Source organism: Castanea sativa, chromosome 1, assembly GCF_040712315.1.
Source record: "Castanea sativa cultivar Marrone di Chiusa Pesio chromosome 1, ASM4071231v1".
In the NCBI taxonomy this organism is placed as follows: Eukaryota; Viridiplantae; Streptophyta; class Magnoliopsida; order Fagales; family Fagaceae; genus Castanea; species Castanea sativa.
In genome coordinates this window covers 72,250,241-72,274,255 of record NC_134013.1, presented here as the reverse complement: position 1 = coordinate 72,274,255, position 24,015 = coordinate 72,250,241, and the positions used below count along the sequence as shown (strand labels likewise).

The 24,015-nt window shown below is 40.0% G+C and overlaps 1 protein-coding gene across 3 annotated transcripts; it reads left to right on the top strand.

Annotated features, from left to right (window-relative positions):
* Window positions 1-2,545: 2,545 nt before the first annotated feature.
* On the top strand, window positions 2,546-9,200 carry LOC142621732 (binding partner of ACD11 1). Of its 3 annotated transcripts, none has more exons than XM_075795083.1 (5): window positions 2,546-2,633; window positions 4,322-4,478; window positions 6,336-6,411; window positions 7,163-7,270; window positions 8,499-9,200. In XM_075795083.1, exons 2-5 carry the CDS (start codon window positions 4,363-4,365, stop codon window positions 8,973-8,975), a joined length of 777 nt encoding a protein of 258 aa, XP_075651198.1. In that variant the 5' UTR covers window positions 2,546-2,633; window positions 4,322-4,362; the 3' UTR covers window positions 8,976-9,200. The 3 variants fall into 3 exon arrangements, with proteins under 3 accessions (XP_075651198.1, XP_075651196.1, XP_075651197.1); XM_075795081.1 differs by having other exon boundaries at window positions 8,496-9,200; XM_075795082.1 differs by lacking the exon at window positions 2,546-2,633 and having other exon boundaries at window positions 4,100-4,478; window positions 8,496-9,200.
* The last annotated feature ends 14,815 nt before the right edge of the window (window positions 9,201-24,015 follow it).

Here is a 24,015-nt window from a genome sequence, read left to right as displayed (position 1 = left end):
TGGATTGACGCTGACCCATTAGTACCATATATAGAGTATAAACTAATCACTTTCTCTATTTAGCATCTATAGTAAAGTTGTTAATTTTTTTTAGGGGAAAAAAAATATGACTACGTTCTTTGAAAATATAATAATTTAATTGCATGTATTTTATGCTCTTAACACTCGTCAAATTTCGTGAAAATTTGAAAATCTATCCATTTAACTGTTAAAATTTCATGGCAATCTAAATTTAACATTAATCCATTAACACATAATATCAATATCAACTGTTGAAAATTTAACTATTTGATTGCATGCTATTTACTATTTGATGTATCAACTTATTTTTTATCTATAATTTAAAATTATAAAAACTTAAAATTTAAATAATTTATTTGATGACATACTTATTAATCTTTAATCTTCTTAAAATTATGTAAGTATAGAAAATGTAATCTATTGATGAATTTGCTAAAATTCTCATATAATAAAATGATATCGAGTGTGAGTTTTAGCCATTAATTAAGTAATAGGGTAGTTCACGGGTTAGCAAAAAAAGCATGTAATCTAAATCATGAAACTGTTTGCATAGGAGAGGTACTTGATGCAATAAAGCATATACTCCAATACGATATCTGGTTTTGCTGAGTAATGAAAGATTTTGAGAATTTTCATAAAAAAAGAAGTAATCTATATATAATAATAATAATAATAATAATAATAATAATAATAATAATAATAATAATAATAGGTAAAACTGAGAGAAAATTCAATTAAATTTTACATTGGAATTAAATTAGATTCCAATTTTACGAAATGTGTCCCCCATCTAATCTAAGTTTTAAATTTTTGTGATAAGTGAGTTAATTTAATGTAAAAATTGAATTTCAATTAGAGTTTAATTTTGTGCCATTTGTCCCATTTAATCTAAGTTTTTTTTATTTAAATTTTTGTGTCAAATGAGTTAATTTAGTGTAAAAAACAAGGAGTCCAACATAAGTAAACCATAAAAAATAAAATTTTTGAATGATTTTATACTTATGAGCCTTTTTTTTATATAATTAAAAACAATTCAAGTTTATAAGTCATATATATATATATATATATATATATATTAATAGCCAAAATTAAGAGAAAATCCAATTAAATTCTAAATTGAAGTCTAATTTTGCACCACGTGTCTCATCTAATTTTAAAATTTGTGTGTCAAGTGAATTATTAGATGCAAAAATTAAAGAATCTAAATTCAATTAGATTCTAAATTGAATTTTAATTGGAGTTCAATTTTGCGCATGTGTGCCATCTAATTTTTAAATTTTTGTAGCAAGTAAATTATTGAATGTAAAAACAGAAGAGTTTAGATCTAATTAGTTTCTAAATTATATATATGTAATTGTGATTGATTTTAAATGTATCCGTGCATATGCACGGAGTTCTACATTAGTATATCTATAATTGTTGAAATATTAGTGGTTAAACTGGTTATATCAGTATTATATCTTGTTTTGGTTTTATTGATATCATATATCGTTTTGGTCGAGGCTTGTTATGATTATTGATTATTCTCTTTGTCTCCCAATAATTGAAATTTGCAAAATTACTCTTTCTTTTTTCATAAGAAAAATGAAACTTAATTTAATAAAACAAAATGAATGTAACAATCTTCCAAAAATTTATCCTTAAGCAGGGAATATGCATTTGAAAATACATATGATCACATCCGTCACTTCAACTTAGTCATTTTACAGAACTAATATGCTTATTTTGCTCCTTTAAAATGTGTATCATCTACAAAATTTTACTATTTAGCATGGGATAGATGGAATATAAAGTACTATAACTCCAAAACATCTCATAATTGGTTTTGGTCAATTCAGGATTGGGAAGTGTAGGTGGGATCATTAGAGATTGTAGGGAGAAATAGATAAAGGCTTATCTAAGAATATCAATACCACATTCAACATAATAAAATATAATAAAGTTTGCATGCAATTCTGTTGGGAGGAATTCCTCTAAACTGGGTTAGGTAGCCCCTTATAAAAATTTTCATGTGTCTTGATTCAAAATCACCTTACCCAATTAAGTATGCCAAGTTGCTAACTATGCTTAGTGAGTTAGGTGATTTAAAATTATGACACATGCCGGTTGTATATGATGCCACCTAACTCAATTTGGAAGAATTCGTCCAAACTTTTTTTTGTTTTTGTTTTGAGAAAAAGAATTCGTCCAAACTAAGTTGTATACGAATTCTATCTAAAACAAAAATGTGGATCTTAAAAGATGAATTTAATTTAAGTGTTCGACCATTAGGGGATTGAACCTTGCACATCTCATTTGACAGATGTCAAGAAGTGACCATGAACATCGTTACATTGAATTAAAGCATCATGTACATCAAGGATTCAAGGGTAGCTTCATAAAAAATAAAGATAAAAACTTTTTTATTTTTTTTAATACAAAAAGAAAAAGGAAATCGTGCTTGACACGCGCTCTGTTGTGAGTGGGAATAGCGCATTTGATAACAATTGCACCTAACGGCAGTTGCAACATAAAAAGATGTTTGGTTGGGTTCCAGATAATTCTTCTTCTTCTTCTGTGTCTCTTTACATAAACAGTTACAGTTACAGTTACTCATCTCTGATCAACAACAGGTATGTTCAAAGCATCATTTTCCTAAACTTTTCAATAGTTTTAGATTTCTTGGGTTTCCAATCTTTCTTCTAAATTTCGAGTTCCCACCTTTTAAGCTCTCACATATTCCATTACTTTTAATCAGTTAGTGCTGTTCCTAGTTGATCAAGAAGTCTTTGATGAGCACAGAGTTTATATGTTGTGATATTTCTTTAACCAGAATCAAGAACTAATTTTTATTTTATATTCTGCCTTGATGATAGGTCTTGGGGAGACATAAATTTTGCCTATAAAAAACAATTTAAATTTTGTTACATCAGTAGCTTATTAACGTTATTTAATTTGAACTAATTTTTTTTTGGGACCAATTTATGCCATGTGTGATCATTTTGTTGCCAAAAGTGGAATTGCTGAAAGCCTTTGTTTATTTATTTATTTATTTCTAAATAGCCTTCTTTTATTTCTTGTTTGTTATATAGGCCAACCTTTTGGGAACCCCTTGTTAACAAAGTATTATTCAAAGAATAAACTTGTCCCTAATTTCCCTAACCTATAGATTAGTAGGGTAAATGCACCACCTTTTTCCCTATTAGGAGGCAGAATGGTCATTTTAAAGAAGTTGAATTCTCTCTAACTCAACCCTTCGTAAACAAAGTATTATTCGAAGAATAAAATTGTCCCTAATTTCCCTAACCTGAAGATTAGTATGGTAAATGCTCTACCTTTTTTCCTCTTAGGAGGCAGTATGGTCATTTTAAATAAGTTGAATTCTCTCTAACTTAACCCCTTGTTAACAAAATATTATTCAAAGAATAAACTTATCCCTAATTTCCCTAACCTAAAGATTAGTAGGGTAAATACACCACCTATTTTCCTTTTAGGAGCCATTATGGTCATTTTAGAGAAGTTGAATTCTCCAACTTAAGTCACGCCAGCAGTTTCACTTTAGCCAAAGTTTAATCTGTTTCCAGCTTGCGGTTTTTGACTTACTTTGATGCTTGCAATGAAAGTTAAACTTTTGCCTTTAATAATTCATGTGCTACAACATTTTGTGATGGCCCCAATGTTTCTCTTCCATTTTTTCAGGGTCATTCTAATTTAAAATCCATTGCAAAGTACGTTTGTATTTTGGTGTTACATTAATTCACCTAATGCCATAAGTCACTCAACACATTTTATCACCAAGGACTTGCTTACAGTCGCACAGGGCTGTTCAATTGTAGGGCCATTATAGGGTTAATTAGACTATAGATTGTATTAACCTTGAATTTAGAGCTTCTTTCCTGGGTGAGTAACTTGAATTTTAGAGTTAAACCAGAATAAATCCTCAAGTTTTCAGTGGAAGACACATATAAGTAGATGTTAGAAGCTTCCAATTATATTGGCCACCATAATGTGTGTTCTCCTGCAAGGGATTGATAAAAAATGGGGACCACCAAGTTATGGACCTTTTAGGAGCACCACATAAAGGAAGCATGTCCAAGATGATAATGATTTCTATCCCTTTCTGACATTTTTCTTATCCTTAATGTTTGTTCCTCCGAAAAATGTGGTCTTTATAATGCAACAAGTAAAAGTAATGGAATGCTATTCCTTCATCATTTTTAAGTGTTGAAGTAACCAAAATGATTCTTATGTGATCATTTACCTTTTATTGAACTAAGCTGCAGAAATTTTATTTTGTATTTCTTTTCTATTTTTCCTCCAGGTTCACTCAAATCCAATTTTTTATTTTTGAAATTCAAAATAATGTACCCTGGTGGTTACACTGCTGAAGTTACAAGCTTATCTCCCAAAGCAACAGAGAAAGATGTTTACGATTTTTTCGCTCACTGTGGTGCAATTGAGCATGTTGAGCTTATCAGGTGCAACTCATTTACCCTGCTTCTAGTTGCTGAAAATAAATCCACTTATCAATTGAATCCCAAAATAGTGGCTTGATCATGGTTATATTTGGATATTTGTTCATGCTATATGGAAATGGTCAACAATACCATGCCATTTTGTGACTTGAAATTGATTCAGATTATGCTTGGACATCCATTTACTGTTTACAAGTATAATTAGTTTTACTTAGCCTTCACATCTCCATAATTTAGAATGGGGTCTTTGAAGTTGACACCTTGATTTATGGAGTACTGTGAATGTTAAGATTTGAAGATATCTAGTGAATTATTTACTAGACTTGTTCTCATTTTCTGCACTAATTTCCAGAATTGCCCATCCGCTCGCATTAATGGATATGTAAACATAATGATCACAAATTCTGCATTTGATGAAAAATATGCTCTTAATAGTATCTTCCTTGTGAGGCCCAATCCAACTAAGAAAACGAGATAAAAAGGGAGGATCTTGAATGTAAAGTATCTGAATTCTGAACTCTAATTGTTACAATAAGCTTCCAAATTATCTTCTTTTTTCCTCCATGTTGGGAAATTGCCTCAAATTCCAATTGTGACTTGAAAAGTCAATTAGATTTTCTAGTTGAAGAAAGAAAAATTAATTTGGGCTTCCTTGTTGTAGAAGGAAAGACTATTTCTTGGTATGGAAGGAAGTCTCTTCCTTGTTAAAGAAGTAATGTATTCCTAGTCCAAGAGAGAATATATTCCTTGTTAAAGAGGTAATGTATTCCTAGTCCAAGAGGGAATAGCAAAAGAGTCTTATCAATAGACAATGCTACGAAGAATTTAATGGCTTTGACTCAAGGTTCTCACTATAGGTAGAGGGAAAATAGAGTGCAAAACCAAGAGAGAAAAAAAAAGGATTTTCGCATGGGAGGAATGCAAGAGGAAGAAGAGAGTAAGGTACTGCCGCCTTTGAGAAAGCACAAAGAGATAATGTGCAAGAGCAAAGAAAGAGGAAGCTGCACAAGAAAGAAAAAGAAGAGAGAGCTTCCAAGAAGGAGCCGCTTAGAGAAAAAGAAGATAGCCAAGAGAGAGCTGTGCATGGAGAAGAAAATAAAAAGGAGAGAGCAAAGTGTTGCCGCCTTTGAAAGAGATAATTAGTGTGTGAGAGCAAAAAGAAAAAAAGAGAAACTTTTCTTTAGCCGTGAGATATACACAGAAATTACAGTAATTGATTTGATAATAGTGAAATTATTCGGAGTTTTTCCCGTGGTTTTTCCCTCCAAAGAGAAAGGGTTTTTCATGTAAATATTTGTGTTCTTGTGTGTGATTGTTATTTTGGATTGCTAATATTGTTGATAATATTATTTGGGACCCAACACATCAATCTTGATAACCAATAGGAAGATACCTGATTTCTAGAAAATCTTTAAAAGCTTTGTGATAGTTGTATATAGCAACCTTAATAGCAACTTCCCTGAATTTCTATGAACTTAATATAGTAAAATTTTATATATACTTTTGACTTGGTTTATTGATCAATTAATAGTATTTCATGTTGTAGACTCTCATTCTGCAGCCTTGCTATGTGTTTTAATTGTAATACAAGCTTAGAATTTCTTGTATATACACAAATGAGAACATGGACTTTCATATTATTCTTTAAACCAAGAGAAGGTAATTGGCATCCTCATAAGTTAACATTCAGTCGCTCTTATTACATCCCACTTATTGTGTTGTATACTAGCTCTTGATAATGAAGGCTCCATCATATTTTCAAGGCATAAGTTTTATACAACTAATTGAATGCATATTTGCAACTTTAGTAGGAATTATCACGTGTCTGATTTGGAGATTGCTTTCTTTGTTGAAAAACAGAGCTGGTGAATGTGCTTGTACTGCATATGTGACATTTAAAGATGCTTATGCTCTGGAAACTGCTGTTCTGCTTAGTGTAAGTTGCTCTGAAATTTCTCTGGGAAGAAAATGAGCACTTGATATATTTTTGGAAATAAACTGTTCACCTATTAATGTAGCTAGCTGGCTATGTGTGTACTCCAGTTTTGTTTGTTCCCTCAACCTGCTATCTTTTTTTTTTTTTTTGGGTGGATTTGTGACATGTACTGATGTTTTCTAATCATACTACTGAGTATTTCAGTTTTATATTATTAGCTGTTGAATGTTGTGCTAAGGGAAGATGGAATTGTTTTCTCCATTAGTCTCAGACTATCAGTTGTGTAATTTGACAAGATTGGAAACCGTAGACATTCTAAGAACATCAATGTGTTCATACCCTTGAGAAGAGTTAAGAATTTTGTTGTGTATGATTTCCAAGAGTATCCTAAGATTCTAGGAATAATGTATTTTTGTATTTGCTTATAGCTCATCTAAAATTGAAAATTAAGATATAGGTATCTCTATTTCGACATATGAACCAGCACTGTTCAAGTTTTCCTGAGAATCAGCTCAAAATAGAAAGTTCAAATTGTTGCTTCTCATTCAAATTGATAATTAACCATTCAGTCCGAGTTGCCCTCAAGTTTTCATCTTTACAAACAAAACGGACTTTTCTCAGGTGTTGAATTGCCCTAAACTGAAAGCCCCACTTGCAATGAGTGAACATCAACTATATTGCATCCCAAGGTCATAACTATCTGATTTCTACATAGCAGTGTTTATTCATTTTTTCCAATTATGTTTTTCAGGGAGCTACCATTGTGGATCAATGTATATGCATACAACACTGGGGGACATATGAATCTGATCCTTGGAACAGTCTATCTTGGAAACCAGAAGATAATACAAGCTCAATTGTATGGATCCTTTCTTCTACTGGTAGTAGTAGATGGTTGACTGTTTCATTATAGAAACTATATTTTACATAAAAAACTTTATGCAATGGAACATTTAAACTAGGAAATTCATCATAGGAATTATAAGATGGAAATTTTAATTGTCACTATAAGAAATTCATAGTAGTTCCAGGAATTATGATCTAGCTTCTCTTCACATATAAGATAGAAATTAGTGTTTTTTGGAGGCATATTACAGATCTTTTGAGTTGTTTTGCATATTTTGGGAATTACTAACTGTTGAGCAGTCAGAAAGGAAATGTTTCTTCAAAAAAGAAGCCATGCTTTTGTTATGGAACTGTTCTGAAACTGTGCAATTGATTTTGGGGACTTCGTTCAAGTATCTGCTATATTTGCTTATAATGTGCAGTTGTCATGTCTTGAAACTTGAAGAATGAATTCCATCTCCCTCTTGCGCATAATAAGTGAAATGGGATGTAGTAAATGCATATTGGAAGTATACATGAATTTCTTTAATGTCCTTCTACCATTGGCTGAGTTTCTTGATTAATAGCATTGCCAGTCACATTAGAATTGTGGCTTTGACCTATTCTAGATTCAACCTTGAAGTGATAACCATATATAATTGTTCTTGATATTCATTTCTTCTGTTACTTCAACAAAGTTAAGTGATCCTGGTCAATGGTCTTTAGACCAAATGGAATCTCCTTCTTCCACAATGCACAGTGGAGGATGAGGTCATGGTTTTAGTTTACATGAGTGCATGAGTTGTATTTGCCTATCAGAAATTGATTGCTTAATTTACACTTGGTATGAATAGAAATCTTTTGTTTCACTCTTAGTTATACTTTAATTCCCACTAATCACAGCCTGCTCTACCTTATTTTTATTTTTTATTTTTTATTTTTTTTCCCTTATAACATACCCAGAGTTTAAAATGCAAAAAAATTTAGACATGTAGCATACTGCAGTTAGTAAAGCCTGAAGTTGAATTCTTCAATTCTAGAAGTTGAACAGAGGATTTCTATTCCCTTTAGTATCATATTTGGTGGACTTAATTGCCTAAAATTTGGTAGACTTTTTTTTTTTTTTTGGGGGGGTGGGGGGAATTCTTCTATTATCCATAATGCTAGATTATGAAATAAAAATTCTTTAAATACATATACAATTTATTGTTTGAATTTGCATTTTTTACTTTATTGTTCTGTTTGAGCTAACACTTTAGCAGGTTATTCACACGGGACAATGTGTCTCCACCTCCGGAGAAGCTGTAACAGTAGCTCAGGAAGTTGTCAAAACAATGCTAGCCAAGGGATATGTTCTAGGCAAAGACGCATTAATCAAGGCCAAAGCTTTTGATGAGTACCATGGAGTCTCAGCTACTGCAGCAGCCAAGATTGCTGAGCTTAGCGATAGAATTGGACTCACTGATAAAATTCATGTTGGCATGGAAACTGTTAAGTCTGTGGACGAAAAATTCCATGTTTCAGAAATCACCAAGTCAGCTGCAACAGTCACTGGGACAGCAGCTGTAGTTGCGGCAATGGTTACAGGAAAAGCTGCTGTTGCAGCTGGTCATGCTGTAGTCAACAGCACTTACTTTGCCAAAGGAGCACTTTGGGTTTCAGAATCATTGAATCGTGCAGCTAAAGCTGTAGCTGATTTTGGTAGCCATGGTACTGATGGTAGTAAACAAATAGATTGATGCTATAGCAACTCTTATAGTTGGCTTTACCCTTGATATTATATACAAATAGATAGTTTTATTTATTTGGCATAAGTAACAACCTTTCTTATCGGTTGTCTTGTTGTGGAAGCGGTTCAGTTTAAGACTGAATCTTTTTGGATTAGTCAATACAAATCACAATATCTTGTGATTTAATGTACCAGACCAACACATTGTTCTTCTTAAAAAGTTTCAAATTCTTCATCCTATGTTTTAGAAGAAATGAAATTGATTGACTAGAATCCGCATGGCTAGGAGGAACAGTTGTAGATTGATTTCTTCAAAATTTTTTTAAAAATTGACAATTCAATTGTTATAACAATGGGCAAGGAAGATTTTATTATTTTTTTAAATGGTAATTAGATAGTTATAACAATGGGCAAAGAAGATTTGCACAACCATCATCGGACATTGGACCGCATAGTCTTTAATTGGATGATAGCATCTAAAAGATGACTAGCTTAAAACCAGGTGTGGTTGTGTTAATTTTTATGCGTTACGAGGACCACACCGTCCTTAATTTTTAGCACATTGTAACACACGTGTATCAATATTTATGCATGATAGGCATCATGGGACATGTGCCTCCAAATTGGGTCGGGTGATAATGTTTATGTGTAATTCATAGCATTGGAGTGGATACTCAAAATATGGTATCTGTAAGGGACGCTATTCGTTCGCGGGCCCAATACTACCCAAAGCCCATCACAACAATGCCACGTACACGAAGCCCACGACTCGCTGGGATTCGAGTTCTAAAACTATAATGCTTAAGATCACATATGACACCGGGCCCACGAACACCGTCCGGACAATCCTCGGCACTTAACTCGAAATTAGGAAAGCACTGATGACAGACGTAAACATAAAATCCTGTTTGTTCGGGGAATGTAATCGCCCGAAAGGTTGGGTCCCCGTGAGTCTAGTGAAAGCTTTGGGGATATCACTGTCGAGCAGTCCAGCCAGCGGTAGAACCAGTTCCAATGCCACTCTCACCTCTTCCCACTCCCAACTAAACCCCCACTTAAGGGTAATAGTATTGGACCTCTCATTTCCACCCACCAGGGGAATAATCATGGCAATTTCACTAAATTTGGCTATAAAAAGGCAAGGGAGATTCAGTTGAAGGGGTTGGCAGTTCTAGAGAAGAGAGATTGGAGAGAGAGATCGATCATGCTGGAAGAAGAGGGAGAGCGACAAGGATAATAAGGGAAACTGGGGTATTGGGCTTGCCGAGCATAGCATCACTCGTTGTAGAAAATCCGAAAGCCCATTGTACAAATAGATTGTGAGCCCATATACATCTTAGGCCCAATAACCACTCCAGAAGGGCACGCACAATTGACACCGTCTGTGGGAATCTCCTACGTAGCTGTGGTACTATCTAGGCGCACACAAGAGAATGTCTGGAAGTAGACAGGGGAGCCATGCAGAGAGTGGCTCTAGGGGGTCGTCGCGGGGGTCTACATGGTGGGAAAGGTGGCAAAAGAGGCAGGAGGACAGGAGACGTGAGGAAGCAGCGGGATCTGGGCCCGGAGAAGGATCGTACCAAACCCTCCGGACAATGTCTGACGCCTCGGGCCGCAGCCGCCTCGACGGAAGAGACCAGGAGCTTGAGCAAAGGGATCAAGAACTCGAGCGCTTACGTAGGACAGTGAGGGATTTGGAGTTGCAAGCGCAGGGCAGACGCAGGAGAAGGGACAATGAGGAGCGAAGAGAGAGGTCGGCAAGTGTGGGGAATCACCGTGGGGCAGGATCCCATCAATCCGGGTCTCGCCGACACCGCGACCGTTCGCGAGAGTACGCGGACCGTGAATCGACTTCCCCGGATGAGGGGCGACCTCGAAATGCGGCCATGGATGCCATGAGCCGGGCATTACGCCAAGCTGCCCAATCTCCATTCTTGAGGGACATTGAGAACGCGCCTATGCCGAGTAGATTCACACGGCCGCCGTTCAATTCCTACATTGGAAAGACGGACCCAGTGGAGCATGTAAGCCACTATATTCAAATGATGTCTTTACACGCCATAACGATGCATTAATGTGTAAGGTTTTCCCCTCAAGCCTCGGCCCCACTGCTTTGAGGTGGTTCAACGGATTGAAGAAAGGTTTGGTCCATAGTTTTTTGGAGTTGATCCAGGAGTTTGGAGTGCGGTTCATGACTTGCAGCCCAGTTCTGCAGCCCGTGGACGCATTACTATCGATGAAAATGGGGGCTGGGGAAACCCTTCGCAACTACGCCAATCGGTACTGGGAGTTGTATAACGAGATTGGCGGGGGCAATGAAAAGGTCGCGGCGAGCACCTTTCGGATAGGGCTACCTGAAGAGTCTGGGCTCAGAGAATCATTGACCTTGAGGCCTCCCGAAGATATGAGGCAGTTGATGAGGCGTATCAAGGAATACAAGCGCTTAGAAGACGATCGGCTGCAGACCAAGGGGAAGGCCCCGATCATCAATTATCCTCAGAATACTGGCTTTAACCCCAGACACCGGAAGGATTTAAGAATTCAAGAGCTCGGTCCGGCGATCAGGGGGGGGGGGGTCAATGCGGCGTTCAAGGAACCTGTGCACAGGATCATTGACAAGATAAAAAAATGAGTTGTATTTTAAGCGGCCGAACAAGATAGAAGGTGACCCATCAAGGAGAAACCAAAATTTGTATTGCACCTATCACAGAGATAAAGGGCACACCACCAAGCAATGTAGAGTGTTGAAAGATCACTTGGAACAGTTGGTGAAGGCAGGACACTTGAAAGAATTTCTGGTGGAAGCAGGGAATCAGGAGATCGGCCTCGTCGAAACCCTCTCTCACCCCCTTTGGGGGTAATAGAGGTCATTCATGCAGTACTGAGGGGAGTTAGAGCACCCACAACGAGGGGGTATTGGCCGTGGTAGCAGCAGAAGGTAGCGCGGGCAAACAATCCCCGGGGAAGAAGCAGAGGTACACTAGACAACCCATAGCCTTTGACGATGACGACTTGGAAGGCATCACTCAGCCGCACCACGATGCTCTAGTAGTCATGGCCAGTGTGAGGGGCTTCATAGTAAAGAGAATAATGATAGATCAGGGGAGCGGCGCAAATGTAATGTACCCGGACCTATACAGGGGGCTCGGCCTGAAAAATGAGGATTTGTCAAAGTATGACACGCCGTTGATGGGATTCGATGGGCATATGGTGACCTTAAAAGGGCAGATTTCACTCCCAGTCAACATGGGAGGTAAGGAGGTAGTGGTGGCATTCATAGTGGTTACTTCTTTCTCGCCATACACGGCAATACTCAGAAGGCCGTGGATCCATGACATGGGGGCTGTACCGTCTACCCTGCATGTAAAATTCAAGTTTCGAACTGAAGAGGGAATTACAGTGATAAGGGGTGATCAGCAAATGGCCAGACAGTGCTTAGTAGCCGCGGCCAACAAACAAACCGAGCAAAAGGAATCAATCGAGAAGGCTCCCCTATAGCAATTACAGCAACCCCAAGTAGGGGGGACCAACGTTGCCGAGGAATTGGTAAAAGTAAAAATCCTACCGAGAGGTGAAAGGAGTTTCCTGTTAAGGGCAAGCTTGAATGATGGGGCAAGGGTGGAGTTACTACTGTTTCTTATACGAAACGTGGATGTGTTCACTTGGAGCCCATATGAGGTGCCCGGGGTTGACCCTGAATTTATAGTTCACAAGTTGAATGTGGATCCTTTATGCCCTCCAAAGAAGCAGAGACCAAGAAGGTCCGCTAAGGAACATGCGGAAGCCGTCAGACAGGAGGTCAGAAAGCTGAGAGAGGCAGGGGCCATAAAGGAAACGTTCTTTCCGGAATGGCTCGCAAACATGGTGGTCATGAAGAAGAAGAACGGTAAGTGGAGGGTTTGTGTTGATTTCACCGACCTGAACCGAGCATGCCCGAAGGATCCATTTTCGATGCCGAAAATTGATCAATTGGTGGACGCTACGTGTGGGCACCCAAGAATGAGCTTTCTTGACGCTTTCCAGGGTTATCACCAGATTTCCCTGGCCGCCGAAGATCAGGAGAAAACGGCGTTCATAACACCCGATGCTAACTATCACTATACCGTGATGCCATTCGGATTGAAGAACGCGGGAGCCACTTATCAACGAATGATGACGAGGATGTTTAGGGATAAAATTGGACGGACGGTTGAAGTATACATTGATGACATGGTGATAAAGAGCAAGCAAGAAGGACAGCGCGTCGACAACCTTAAGGAGGTGTTCGAGATACTCCGGCGACACCAGCTGCGCCTCAACGCCGATAAGTGTGTTTTCGGAGTAGGGTCCGGCAAGTTCTTGGGTTATTTGATTACCAAACGGGGGATCGAAGTTAACCCCGATCAGATTGAAGCCGTGATACGTCTTAAACCACCGAGCAATCTGAAAAAGGTTAAAAAATTGACTGGTATGCTGGCTACTTTCAACCGATTTATTTCCAAGTTCGTTGATCGGTGCTAACTATTTTATCAGCTTTTGAAGAAGTGAAAGGGGTTTCAATGGGACAAGGAGTGTGATAGAGCCTTCCAGGATCTTAAGGACTACCTTGGGCAGGCTCCGACATTGGCAGCCCCAAAACCAAGAGAGGACCTGTACATGTACCTCTCGGTATCAGAGCATGCAGCCAGCGTAGTGCTATTAAGGGATAGCGGTGTACAGCTCCCGGTTTATTACATCAGCAAGACATTAGTTGATGCCGAGACCAGGTATTTACCACTGGAGAAACTGGTGCTGGCTCTCGTGCATTCCACTCGAAAATTGCCCCATTATTTTCAGGCCCACACCGTCCATGTGCTGAACAAGTACCCACTTCAGTCATTGTTGAGAAGATCTGACTTTACGGGGAGGATAGCCAAGTGGGGGACTCGGCTAGGCTCTTTCGATATCAGGTACAAATCGAGGAACTCGGTAAATGGACAAGTACTCACGGACTTTATTGCCGAGTTCTCGCCAAAAAGTACAGATATAGTTTGCCTCGCAGAGGTCAGGCCATGGCAAGTATTTGTGGATGGCGCATCCAATATGTCAGGAGCAGGGGCCAGGATCATGGTCATCACCCCGGAAGGGCTAAAGCTAGAGCATTCGTTCAGGTTAGGCTTCAGGGCTTCTAACAATGAGGCTGAGTATGAGGCCCTGCTAGCCGGACTTAGAGTTGTCACAGATCTAGGAGCTAAAGAGGTGGAAGTTTACTCGGATTCTCTCCTAGTAGTGAATCAGGTGCAAGGGAACTTCGAGGCCAAAGATACTCGGATGATTGAATATCTGCGGCTGGTAAACCAGACCATGGGTAATTTTTCAAAAGTCAAGATTGAACGGGTAGCCCGGGGGCAGAACCGGCACGCCGATTCCTTAGTAACGCTGGCATCATCAATAGCTGACATGGTACCTCGGTTGATTAGGGTGGAGTTAGTGCCGGAACCAAGTATTATCGCCAGGACACCGGTCACACAGATCACCACAACCGAGAGTTGCTGGATGGACCCTATCATTGAGTTCTTTGCAGAGGACCGAGCCCCGAAAGATGAGAAAGAGGCAGCCAAAGTACAACGGACTGCTGCTCGGTACTGGTTGTCTGCTAATAGGAAGCTATATTGAAGATCATTTGAAGGGCCATACTTGCAGTTTCTTCGTCCCAATCAGGCCGAAGAGCTTTTGACTGAGCTGCACAAGGGTGTGTGCGGTAGACACGTGGGGGGGCGCTCATTGGCTCACCGAGCAATGACTTAAGGGTTTTGGTGGTTACGGATGAGGAAAGATGCAACCGAGCATGCCCGGAGGTGTGAGCAGTGTCAGATACACGCACCAATGATCTACCAACCCGCTGGGAACTTGAACCCAGTAAGCAGCCCGTGGCCATTCGCCCGCTGGGAGCTAGACATAGTTGGGTCATTTTCCCGAGCACCGGGCAACTAAAGGTTTGTGCTGGTGGCCGTAGACTATTTTATGAAGTGGGCAGAAGTGGAGGCATTGGCAAAAATCCGAGATGTTGATGTCAAGAGGTTCGTATGGAGGAACATTATAACAAGATTTGGCGTGTCGGAGTCTCTTGTATTGGACAATGGTCTACAGTTCGACAACAAGGCATTCCGGGAGTTCTGCAACAACCTCGGTATCCGGAACCAGTATTCCACACCAGCATATTCGCAGAGTAACGGTTGGACAGAAGCAACCAATAAGGCCATCGTAAGCGGATTGAAGAAAAGACTGGAGGGCGTCAAGGGAAGATGGGCCGAGGAGTTGCCAAGCGTCCTATGGGCATACCGAACAACTCCCAGGAGATCCACGGGAGAGACACCATTTTCTCTGACTTACGGGGCAGAGGCTGTCATCCCCGCTGAAGTGAACTTATGCAGCGCTCGAGTCGCGGGATTTGCTCCGAGCGAGAATGAGAAGCTAATGGCAAAGCAGCTGAACTTGCTGGAGGAACACCGAGAAGCGGCCATCATTCGACTAGCAGAATATCAGCAAAAGCTCACCCAGAGATACAACAGAAGTGTGAGAAAACGGGAGTTTGCCGTTGGAGATCTGGTACTTCGCAAGGTCGTAGGGAACACATGAGACGTTAATGCAAGGAAACTAGCTCCATCCTGGGAAGGGCCCTACTGAGTAATCGCTATTGCCGGTGTGGGGGCGTATTATTTAAAAGACTTGGAGGAAAAACCCCTTCGCTGGCCATGGAATGTTCACAACTTGAAAAAGTTCTATCATTGACCGGTTATTTTCCAAAGATGTAAACTTGATGTAATTTTGCATTATCACGTATTTAATATGACGGTATTTACTCACGCAGGTGCATATGACCCCATTACTTTTAAGTTATTATCGTCGGGCAATAAATATAGAGAGAATCGCGAATGTGAAGACATCTCATTCACGCTAAGGACAGAAACCAATTCTCGGTTCGATTCCTATCGCCGAGCGGGAGGAAACCTTAAACTACATTATTTTCTAAGGACAGAGACCTATCCTCAGTTCGATTCCTATCACCAAGCAGGTGGAAACCTTAAACTACATATATTCTAGGGACAAAAACCTATTCTTGGTTCGATTCCCATCGCCGAGCAGGTGGAAACCTTAAACTACATATCTTCTAGGGACAGAAACCTATTTTCGGTTCGATTCCCATCGCTGAGCAGGTGGAAACCTTAAACTACATATCTTCTAAGGATCGAAACCTATCCTTGGTTCGATCCCTATCACCGAGCGGGAGGAAACCTTAAACTACATTATTTTCTAAGGACAGAGACTTATCCTCGGTTCGATTCCTATCACCGAGCAAGTGGAAACCTTGAACTACATATTTTCTATGGACAGAAACCAATCCTCGGTTTGATTCCTATCACCGAGCGGGCGAAAACCTCAAGACATTATTTTCTAAGGGCAGAAACCATGAGCTTCCATACCGAGCAACGAAAACATGAGCCGAAAGATCCTAGGGGCGGAAACATTGCTCTCAGCCACCGTAAGCGAGAAAGTAAGATATGATGATTAAGTTAACCCTAATCATATACAAAGCTGGCAGTTCTCAAACAAATAGGCATGAATTTAAAAACAGGAACGAAACATATGAATTTATGTCCCAACGATACCAATCGAAACCATTCAAACGTTACAGAAATTGTTTCGTAGCCACAACTCGGCGACCTAGGCACAAAAAAAAAAAAATAATAATAATAATAACAAATTTTTTATGCTCCACCGAAAATTGAGTCTTCATTCAGGTGGGTTGGAGGGCGAAGTCTACGAATCGGGTTGAACAGGCATATCCTTGGCTAGCAGAGCTGTGAAGGGGGTCTATTCTCGAACATCCTTAGCTTCAACATGAACGTTGCTTGAAGCTTTTAAGTCAACCATTTCAGCATGGGAATCAATTGTCTGCACAAGGTCCCTCATGCTTGGCGTATCTTCCTTATCTTTAGCACCGACCTGACTTTGAATAGGTCGGGGTGGAACCGGATATGGAATCTGATTGGGGTTCCACAGAGGGAAATCCTCAGCTACTCCCATCGCTTAGAGGGTAGCCAACCACCCTTCCCCGAACCCGTGGTTCCGAGCCTGATGGATAATAGGTTCCACAGAGTTCTCGGCCTCCGTAAAGCGTGCATTATACCATTTGTCCTCGCAGGTTTCAAGAGCATCCTTCAAGCCAGCAATTTGGTTGGCTTGGGACAAATTCAGACTATCCGCCTTGGCCAACTTTAGCTCGGTCTTGCCCAATCTGGATATCAGATCAGTTAGTTTCTTCTCTGCCGCTAAACGAGCTTTTTCGGCATCTACTGCTTTCCTTTCAGATGCGTTAGCAGCTTCTTCCTTCTCCTTGACCGCGTTCTCGGCAGTAGTTTTCTGTTCATTGGCCCGATCAATAACCTCGGCCGCCTTCTTCAACCTCCCGTCGATAACACTAGTCAGCTGTGCGGCTTGAGAGCATAAACGGTGATGAATTAATGAAAGTGGGAAAGCGCTTACGTATTGCAATGCATGAAAGTGGGGAAGTAACAATTACTACGATGGTATGCCATTGCAGCCATCTAGAAAGTGACTCGTCATCCCCGTCCGAGAAGAAGTGGGCGTCCTTGGGCAGTAGGAGACCTTGCGCTAGGCTCTGAGCGACCCGACCTCCTTCACCTTGCGCCCACAACCGAACATTGGCGGTCGTCGGTAGGGGTTTGTCACCCAGCCTAAAGTCAGGCTGCCAATAAGCCTCAACCTGAGAGGAAGATGCTCCTTTTGTCCCGACCTGGATATCCAGTTGAACAGCACCTGTCGCCTCTTGGGTCTTGGGGCCCACTTTCGCCCGAGGCGAGGTTTTCAGGGGAACATCTCCTAGGGCGAGACTGGCCTTTTCGGCAGCTCGCTTCCTTTTTCTACTCTCTCCAGCGGGAAGACCCGACCCCTTCCTTAAGGGGGACTGAGGTTGAGCCATGGGGCTGGCCCCGGGCAGGAACCGAGCGAGGGTCATTGTTCTTTCGCTTACCATTTTCCCTGCCGAACTAGTTTTGACGCCCGATGTGCCGATCGGCTTAGTTGCTCCTTTGGCCGCTTGGACTTGGGCGTTGTTCCCCTTAACAGGAACGTGTGCCAGCTCTCTGAGAGCCCGAGAAACTCGTTCGGTTGACTTGTCCCGGACCGGGGTAAGGTCTTTAGCAGTTGTGTAGTGGGGACCGAGGTCGCGGGCTTCGCCGGTAGTCAATGAGGGGGGAAGGAAGTTGGCGTGTTGGACGTTGATGTAAGATAGCAATGGGCTATTGACCAAAAGGGCTTGGTTGAAGGATTGCCAAGTCTTGTACACGGGGGTGCAATTGAGTATGAGGTGCGATGCCCTGAGCTGTCTGTCGCTATGGATGAATATCTCAGACCGAAGCATGAAATTCAAATCTCTTATATTCACCACTCTAAGATCTTGGGTGAATACTTTACCATCTGCGACAAAGAAATACGAGGGGTTAGTATCCGGACAAAATAAATAAAAGTAAAGGAAAGGAAAACTGACGGATTAGTGTCCGGCACGAACCAACTTCACGCCGCGAGAGAGGACAAGGGATGTCGCCGGTAAACCAATTACCGCGTACCCGAACAAACTCTTCGGCAGAATTCCTATTAGAATCGGGTAGACACGAAATTAGCCGTACCCGCATATCTGTGACCTTCAAATAATAATTGGTCCCTTTATTCCCACATAGGCTGTACATGTAATTTATGTTATGATGACTCAATCTCAAACCGTATAGTTGGTTCAGCCTACTGACGCAACTAACTACCCGATAAAAGTTGGGAGGAAGTTGGTCTGGGCACAAGCCATAGAACCTAAGTGTTTCGATTAAAAGAGCATCCACGGGAAATCTAACCCCACCCTCCAAAATTGACATCAAAGGGAAAAAGGCAGTGTTGGAACCCCTATAAAGTGAAAATTCGCTCTCATGGCAGTACGCCACATCTACATCCTCAGGGATGTTGAATGTTTGCCTAAAAGTGACTAGGGATGCCTTAGTGTTCATAAGGTGGGCGAAACCCATCCTAGACACCAGGATTGACGAATGGAACTAAAGTAAAAGAGAGAGAGGTAGAAGACTTACTTCGGGTTCTAAGGGAGAGGAGTATTCTGAGCTGAAGGATTAACACCAGATGAATGCTCGGCAGAGAGGGGGGCTCAGAGAATGTAGATCGTAAAAAAGAAGAGGACTCGAAGTGGCCTATTTATAGGAACCATGAGAGGAGGGGTTGGTGCTTATCAATAAATGGAGAGCGGGAAATCTCGCCAATCCCCACGCCAACTGTCGCACGCACGCCTCTTCGGTTCACAAACCATCGCGCAGTGATGAGAGTTTGAGCCAGCGGTCACATAATGCACGACTTTTCAGGGGTGCATTAAATGATTTTTCTGAACCACTCAAATCCCTGTGTGTTCAGTATCTTGGATAGCGCTTATCCCTCGACCTTGACTCGTGCTCGGGGCTGAGCACGAATCAAGGGGGGGCTATTGTACGGGACGCTATTCGTTCGCGGGCCTAATACTACCCAAAGCCCATCACAACAATGCCACGTACACGAAGCCCACGACTCGCTGGGATTCGAGTTCTAAAACTATCATGCTTAAGATCACATATGACACCGGGCCCACAAATACCGTCCGGACAATCCTCGGCACTCAACTCGAAATTAGGAAAGCACTGATGACAGACGTTGTAAACGTAAAACCCTGTTTGTTCGGGGAATGTAATCGCCCGAAAGGTCGGATCCCCGTGAGTTTAGTGAAAGTTTTGGGGATATCACTGCCGAGTAGTCTAGCTAGAGGTGGAACCAGTTCCAATGCCACTCTCACCTCTTCCCACTCCCAACTAAACCCCCACTTAAGGGTAATAGTATTGGACCCCTCATTCCACTCACCAGGGGAATAATCATGGTCATTCCACCAAGTTTGGTTATAAATAGGCAAGGGAGATTCAGTTGAAGGGGTTGGCAATTCTGGAAAAGAGAGACTGGAGAGAGAGATCAATCATACTGGAAGAAGAGGGAGAGCGACAAGGATAATAAGGGAAATTGGGGTACTGGGCTTGCCGAGCATAGCATCACCCGTTGTAGGAAATCTGAAAGCCCACTGTACAAATAGATTGTGGGCCCAAATACATCTTAGGCCCAATAACCACTCTAGAAGGGCACGCATAGTATCAATAATATGATTCGATTTTAAAATATGATCTAACCTATTTAGGTTAGATTTAAACTTGACCTTAAGCTAAATTAATATAATATATGACCAATCACGCATTAGAAATTTCAAGGATTGGTGCGACTTCATTCACTCTTTACACACGGTCACTACCCTACACACATAAGAGTGAGCACACATACATGTAGTCATGTAGTGAGAAAATCTCTCTATTCGATGTTCATCAAATTGGGGTTTGTATTGACATGAACAGTTCAAATTTTGGTTAATTCCTTAAATAATCTAGGTCAAAATAAATATTAGTTTAGTTTTAAATATTTTTGACAAGGGTATTGGTCATATTGCACTCAATTATACAATGTTGATTCGAGACAAAAGAATGATATATTTCTTGATAATATTTGATGTGACATTCCATATAGGACAATTATAACTTTCTTGATAGTATTTGTACAGTTTTTAGACCCCTTAAACACAACCAGATTAACCTAGCTAATTAGCCAAGTGATTACTTAGTCAAATTAAACAAATCTAGGTTAACACAAATATATCATATCATTGTAAAGTGCGAAAATGAAGAGCACAATGATATGATAACCCAGGAAAACCAAACCAATAAAAAACCTGAAGAGGATTTAACCTAACTATCCTCAAGGTAAAACGAATTCACTATGAAAGAATTGAAGTTTACACAATAACGACTTAGACCACTAACATCCTATTACTACATCAAGCAGAAAACTTACTAAAACGACCACGTGACAGCTTCGAGTCCACAGACTACTTCTTTCTTAGATTCTCAGCAAGTACAAACACTCCTGCTTGTGCATCTTTAAGCTCTTAATGCAGCAACTGAATGATCATCAAGTTCTTGACATAATCTTGATTCTTGATAACCCTAAGTATATGTGAAGGCAAACACCTCTAGATCTTACAAGAGATTCACATACACAACTTAAACAATAACTGCAACAACCTTAAAACGTGGCTAGGGTTTTCCCTTTTATACCTAGGGCAAAGCATAAAACCCTACATGTCAAACTGGGCTTGGGCTGAGCTGAAAAAATTCTGCAGAAAAATAATCTGCACGAGCTTCGATCGATCGAGTCTAATTTTCGATTGATCGAGCCAGACAGATTTAAACAGTAAATCCTGCAGTGCACTTGATTCCAACTTTACTCAAAAACATACTTTGAGCAAGTTTAAAAACAAGACTAAACGTTTTGATCATGATTTGCCAACATTACAAAATGAAGTTCTAATACATTTAAACCTAAAGTCTTAGAACCAAACAAACTCCCCCTTTGACAATCCGTGACAAAACACAAATTAAACAAAGTGCTCAAAGTTAGAAATACAGCCCATTGCAAAACATTGCCCAACAAAACAAATTCAACCTAACTACTATCTATCAGTTGCAATTGTAGACAGTAGCATGACTGAATCAACTTGTATATTTCTATAATACTTAACAAACACATAAACGCATGTGTGGAAAATACAAGTAAAAAAAATAAATTCTTGATTTCACATAATCATAAACTACAAGACATATATATCATGAATAACCTCATAAAAATAAATCAATAAACAATGTAGCACAATGTGAAACAAGAAACAAAAATAAACATATCATAGTATCTCCCCCTATCATAGACAACCCAAAAAAAATGTAAATACATGGTGAGACACCTAGATACAATCTACATCTCCACAGCTCCAAAAAAAAAAAAAAAAACTCCCCCTATCAGCAAAAACTCCTATCCATATGTACTTCCCCTTTTTGTGACGAATTGCCAAAGGGCACTCACTTATCATCAAAAGGAGGTGGTGGAGGTGACTGCCTAAAACTCACCAAATCCGCCCTCAAAGCCTGGAGCTCAGTAGGCATGTCCACCAAAAGCTGACCATGAGCCACCTAAACGGTCATAACAGTATCCAAATCACAATGAATGCTAGAAACATCCGAAGTAGATGGTGGAGGAGCAGCAGCAGCAGTTGGATTGACATAATCATCAACAACTAGATCACTTGTAGAAGGAGGAGGAGGAGGAGGAGGATGAGGTGCACCAGAGGAAGACTTTACTCTAGGGCGTTTAGAGCTAGCTCGCATATGAGTAGCCTCCTGCCTAAGAAAGGTGGCACTTATAGGAGCTATAATATGAACGAGCTCAGTCGCCGGAAACTCATCTAATCCTAGATGTAATAAAATCCGATGAATAAAAATAGGAAAAAACAGACCATGAGACATAGAACTACTTCTATGAACCTCAATTAAAGAACGAATGAAAAGATGAGGAAAACTCATTAAAGCATCCGTGACAAGCGCATACAAAAATGCACATATCTCTAAAGGAATAGTGTGTAGATAAGAGATAGGCTAGATGGAATGACATGAAATCCCAAAAAAAAAGATAATGAATCTCGGTCAACTCGTGAGAAGTGATCCAAGGATTAGAACCCCATTGGATAGAAGACCTAGTAAGATATGACATAATGTCATCAAGGGGTGGAGACTCTTCGTAAGGATAAATAGAATGCTGAACCAAAGGCACCCCAAGAGCAGCAGCAGCCACTACCGAAGGAGTAATGGTGTATTCTTCACCTCGTATCCAACTTCTCACTAGAGTGTTGGAATCATAGGAATAGACAGAGAGGTTCAAGTAGAACTCTCTAATCAAGGCAGCCAGAGGGAGATGTGAAATGTCTAGCAAAGGAAGCCAACCCCTACTTTCAAAGTTTCTCCGAATCTCACCATCCAACTCATCTAACACTACTTTTCGCTCAGCCCACATAGACCTAAGACTGTTCAGCTTCTCATACGTCTCTTGGTTTTTCTCACTCAGAAATCTCTCATTGTCAAAGGTGGGGGCAGAAAAAGAGGAGGATTTCTTATTTGTTCTAGTCTTCCTAGTCATGATGCTAAGGATCAAAAGGACAGACACAAAAGAGACAGAGAGAAAGAAAACAAAAAACCAAGGGCAGACTGCAAGTTAGCACAAAAAAAAAATATAGAAAATAACAATCTAAATGATGCATGAACAATATCAACACATGATGCATGCTCTAATGCAGTGAGAATAAGTTCAATTGCACTTTAAAATCACAAAATTGGCTTGAGCATAGAGTTTATATTAAAAATCCCAAAATTTTGAAAAACCCACTTTCACAAATCTCAACAAATTGATCAATTGATCATTACACAAGATAGATAACATAAAATAATGATCAAATCAATCAATCTAATAAGCCAATTTCATCAAATTAAGCTCAATTGAACAAAAACCCCAATTCGGGTAGTTTCAAGCCCTAAAAAATTAAAAATTTTCCAATTCAACAAATTGATTAAATTAATTCACAAAGATCAGATTTATATCATCCCACAACAAAAACCCATTGATCAATTTCCAAAGAAAGGGTTGAAAACATCAAAATCCCCAAATTTTCTGTAGGTTCGAAATATTCCCAATATGCATGACAAAAATGCATGAAACATGAAAATAAATGAAAAATGAGGGGCAAAAGGGTCTTACCGGCCTTAGAAGACAAAAACCTTGCAAAAGATTCGAGGGAAAGCGACAAAAATTTGAATTGACTCCTTGACCAATCGAAGAGAGAGAGAATAGCTTCTGAAAAAGTTTTAAAAAAATGATGAACACGTGAAAAGCTAAAGGTTTTAAAAAACTCTCTATGAAATTTTCGATTGATTGAGAATTAGATTCGATTGATCAAAAATTACATTCGATCGATCCAAAATCAATCGAGCATCGATTGAGCTGGATTGATTCGACCCAAAATTTTAATCGCAAGTTCAATTGATCGAAAAACACACTCGATCGATCGA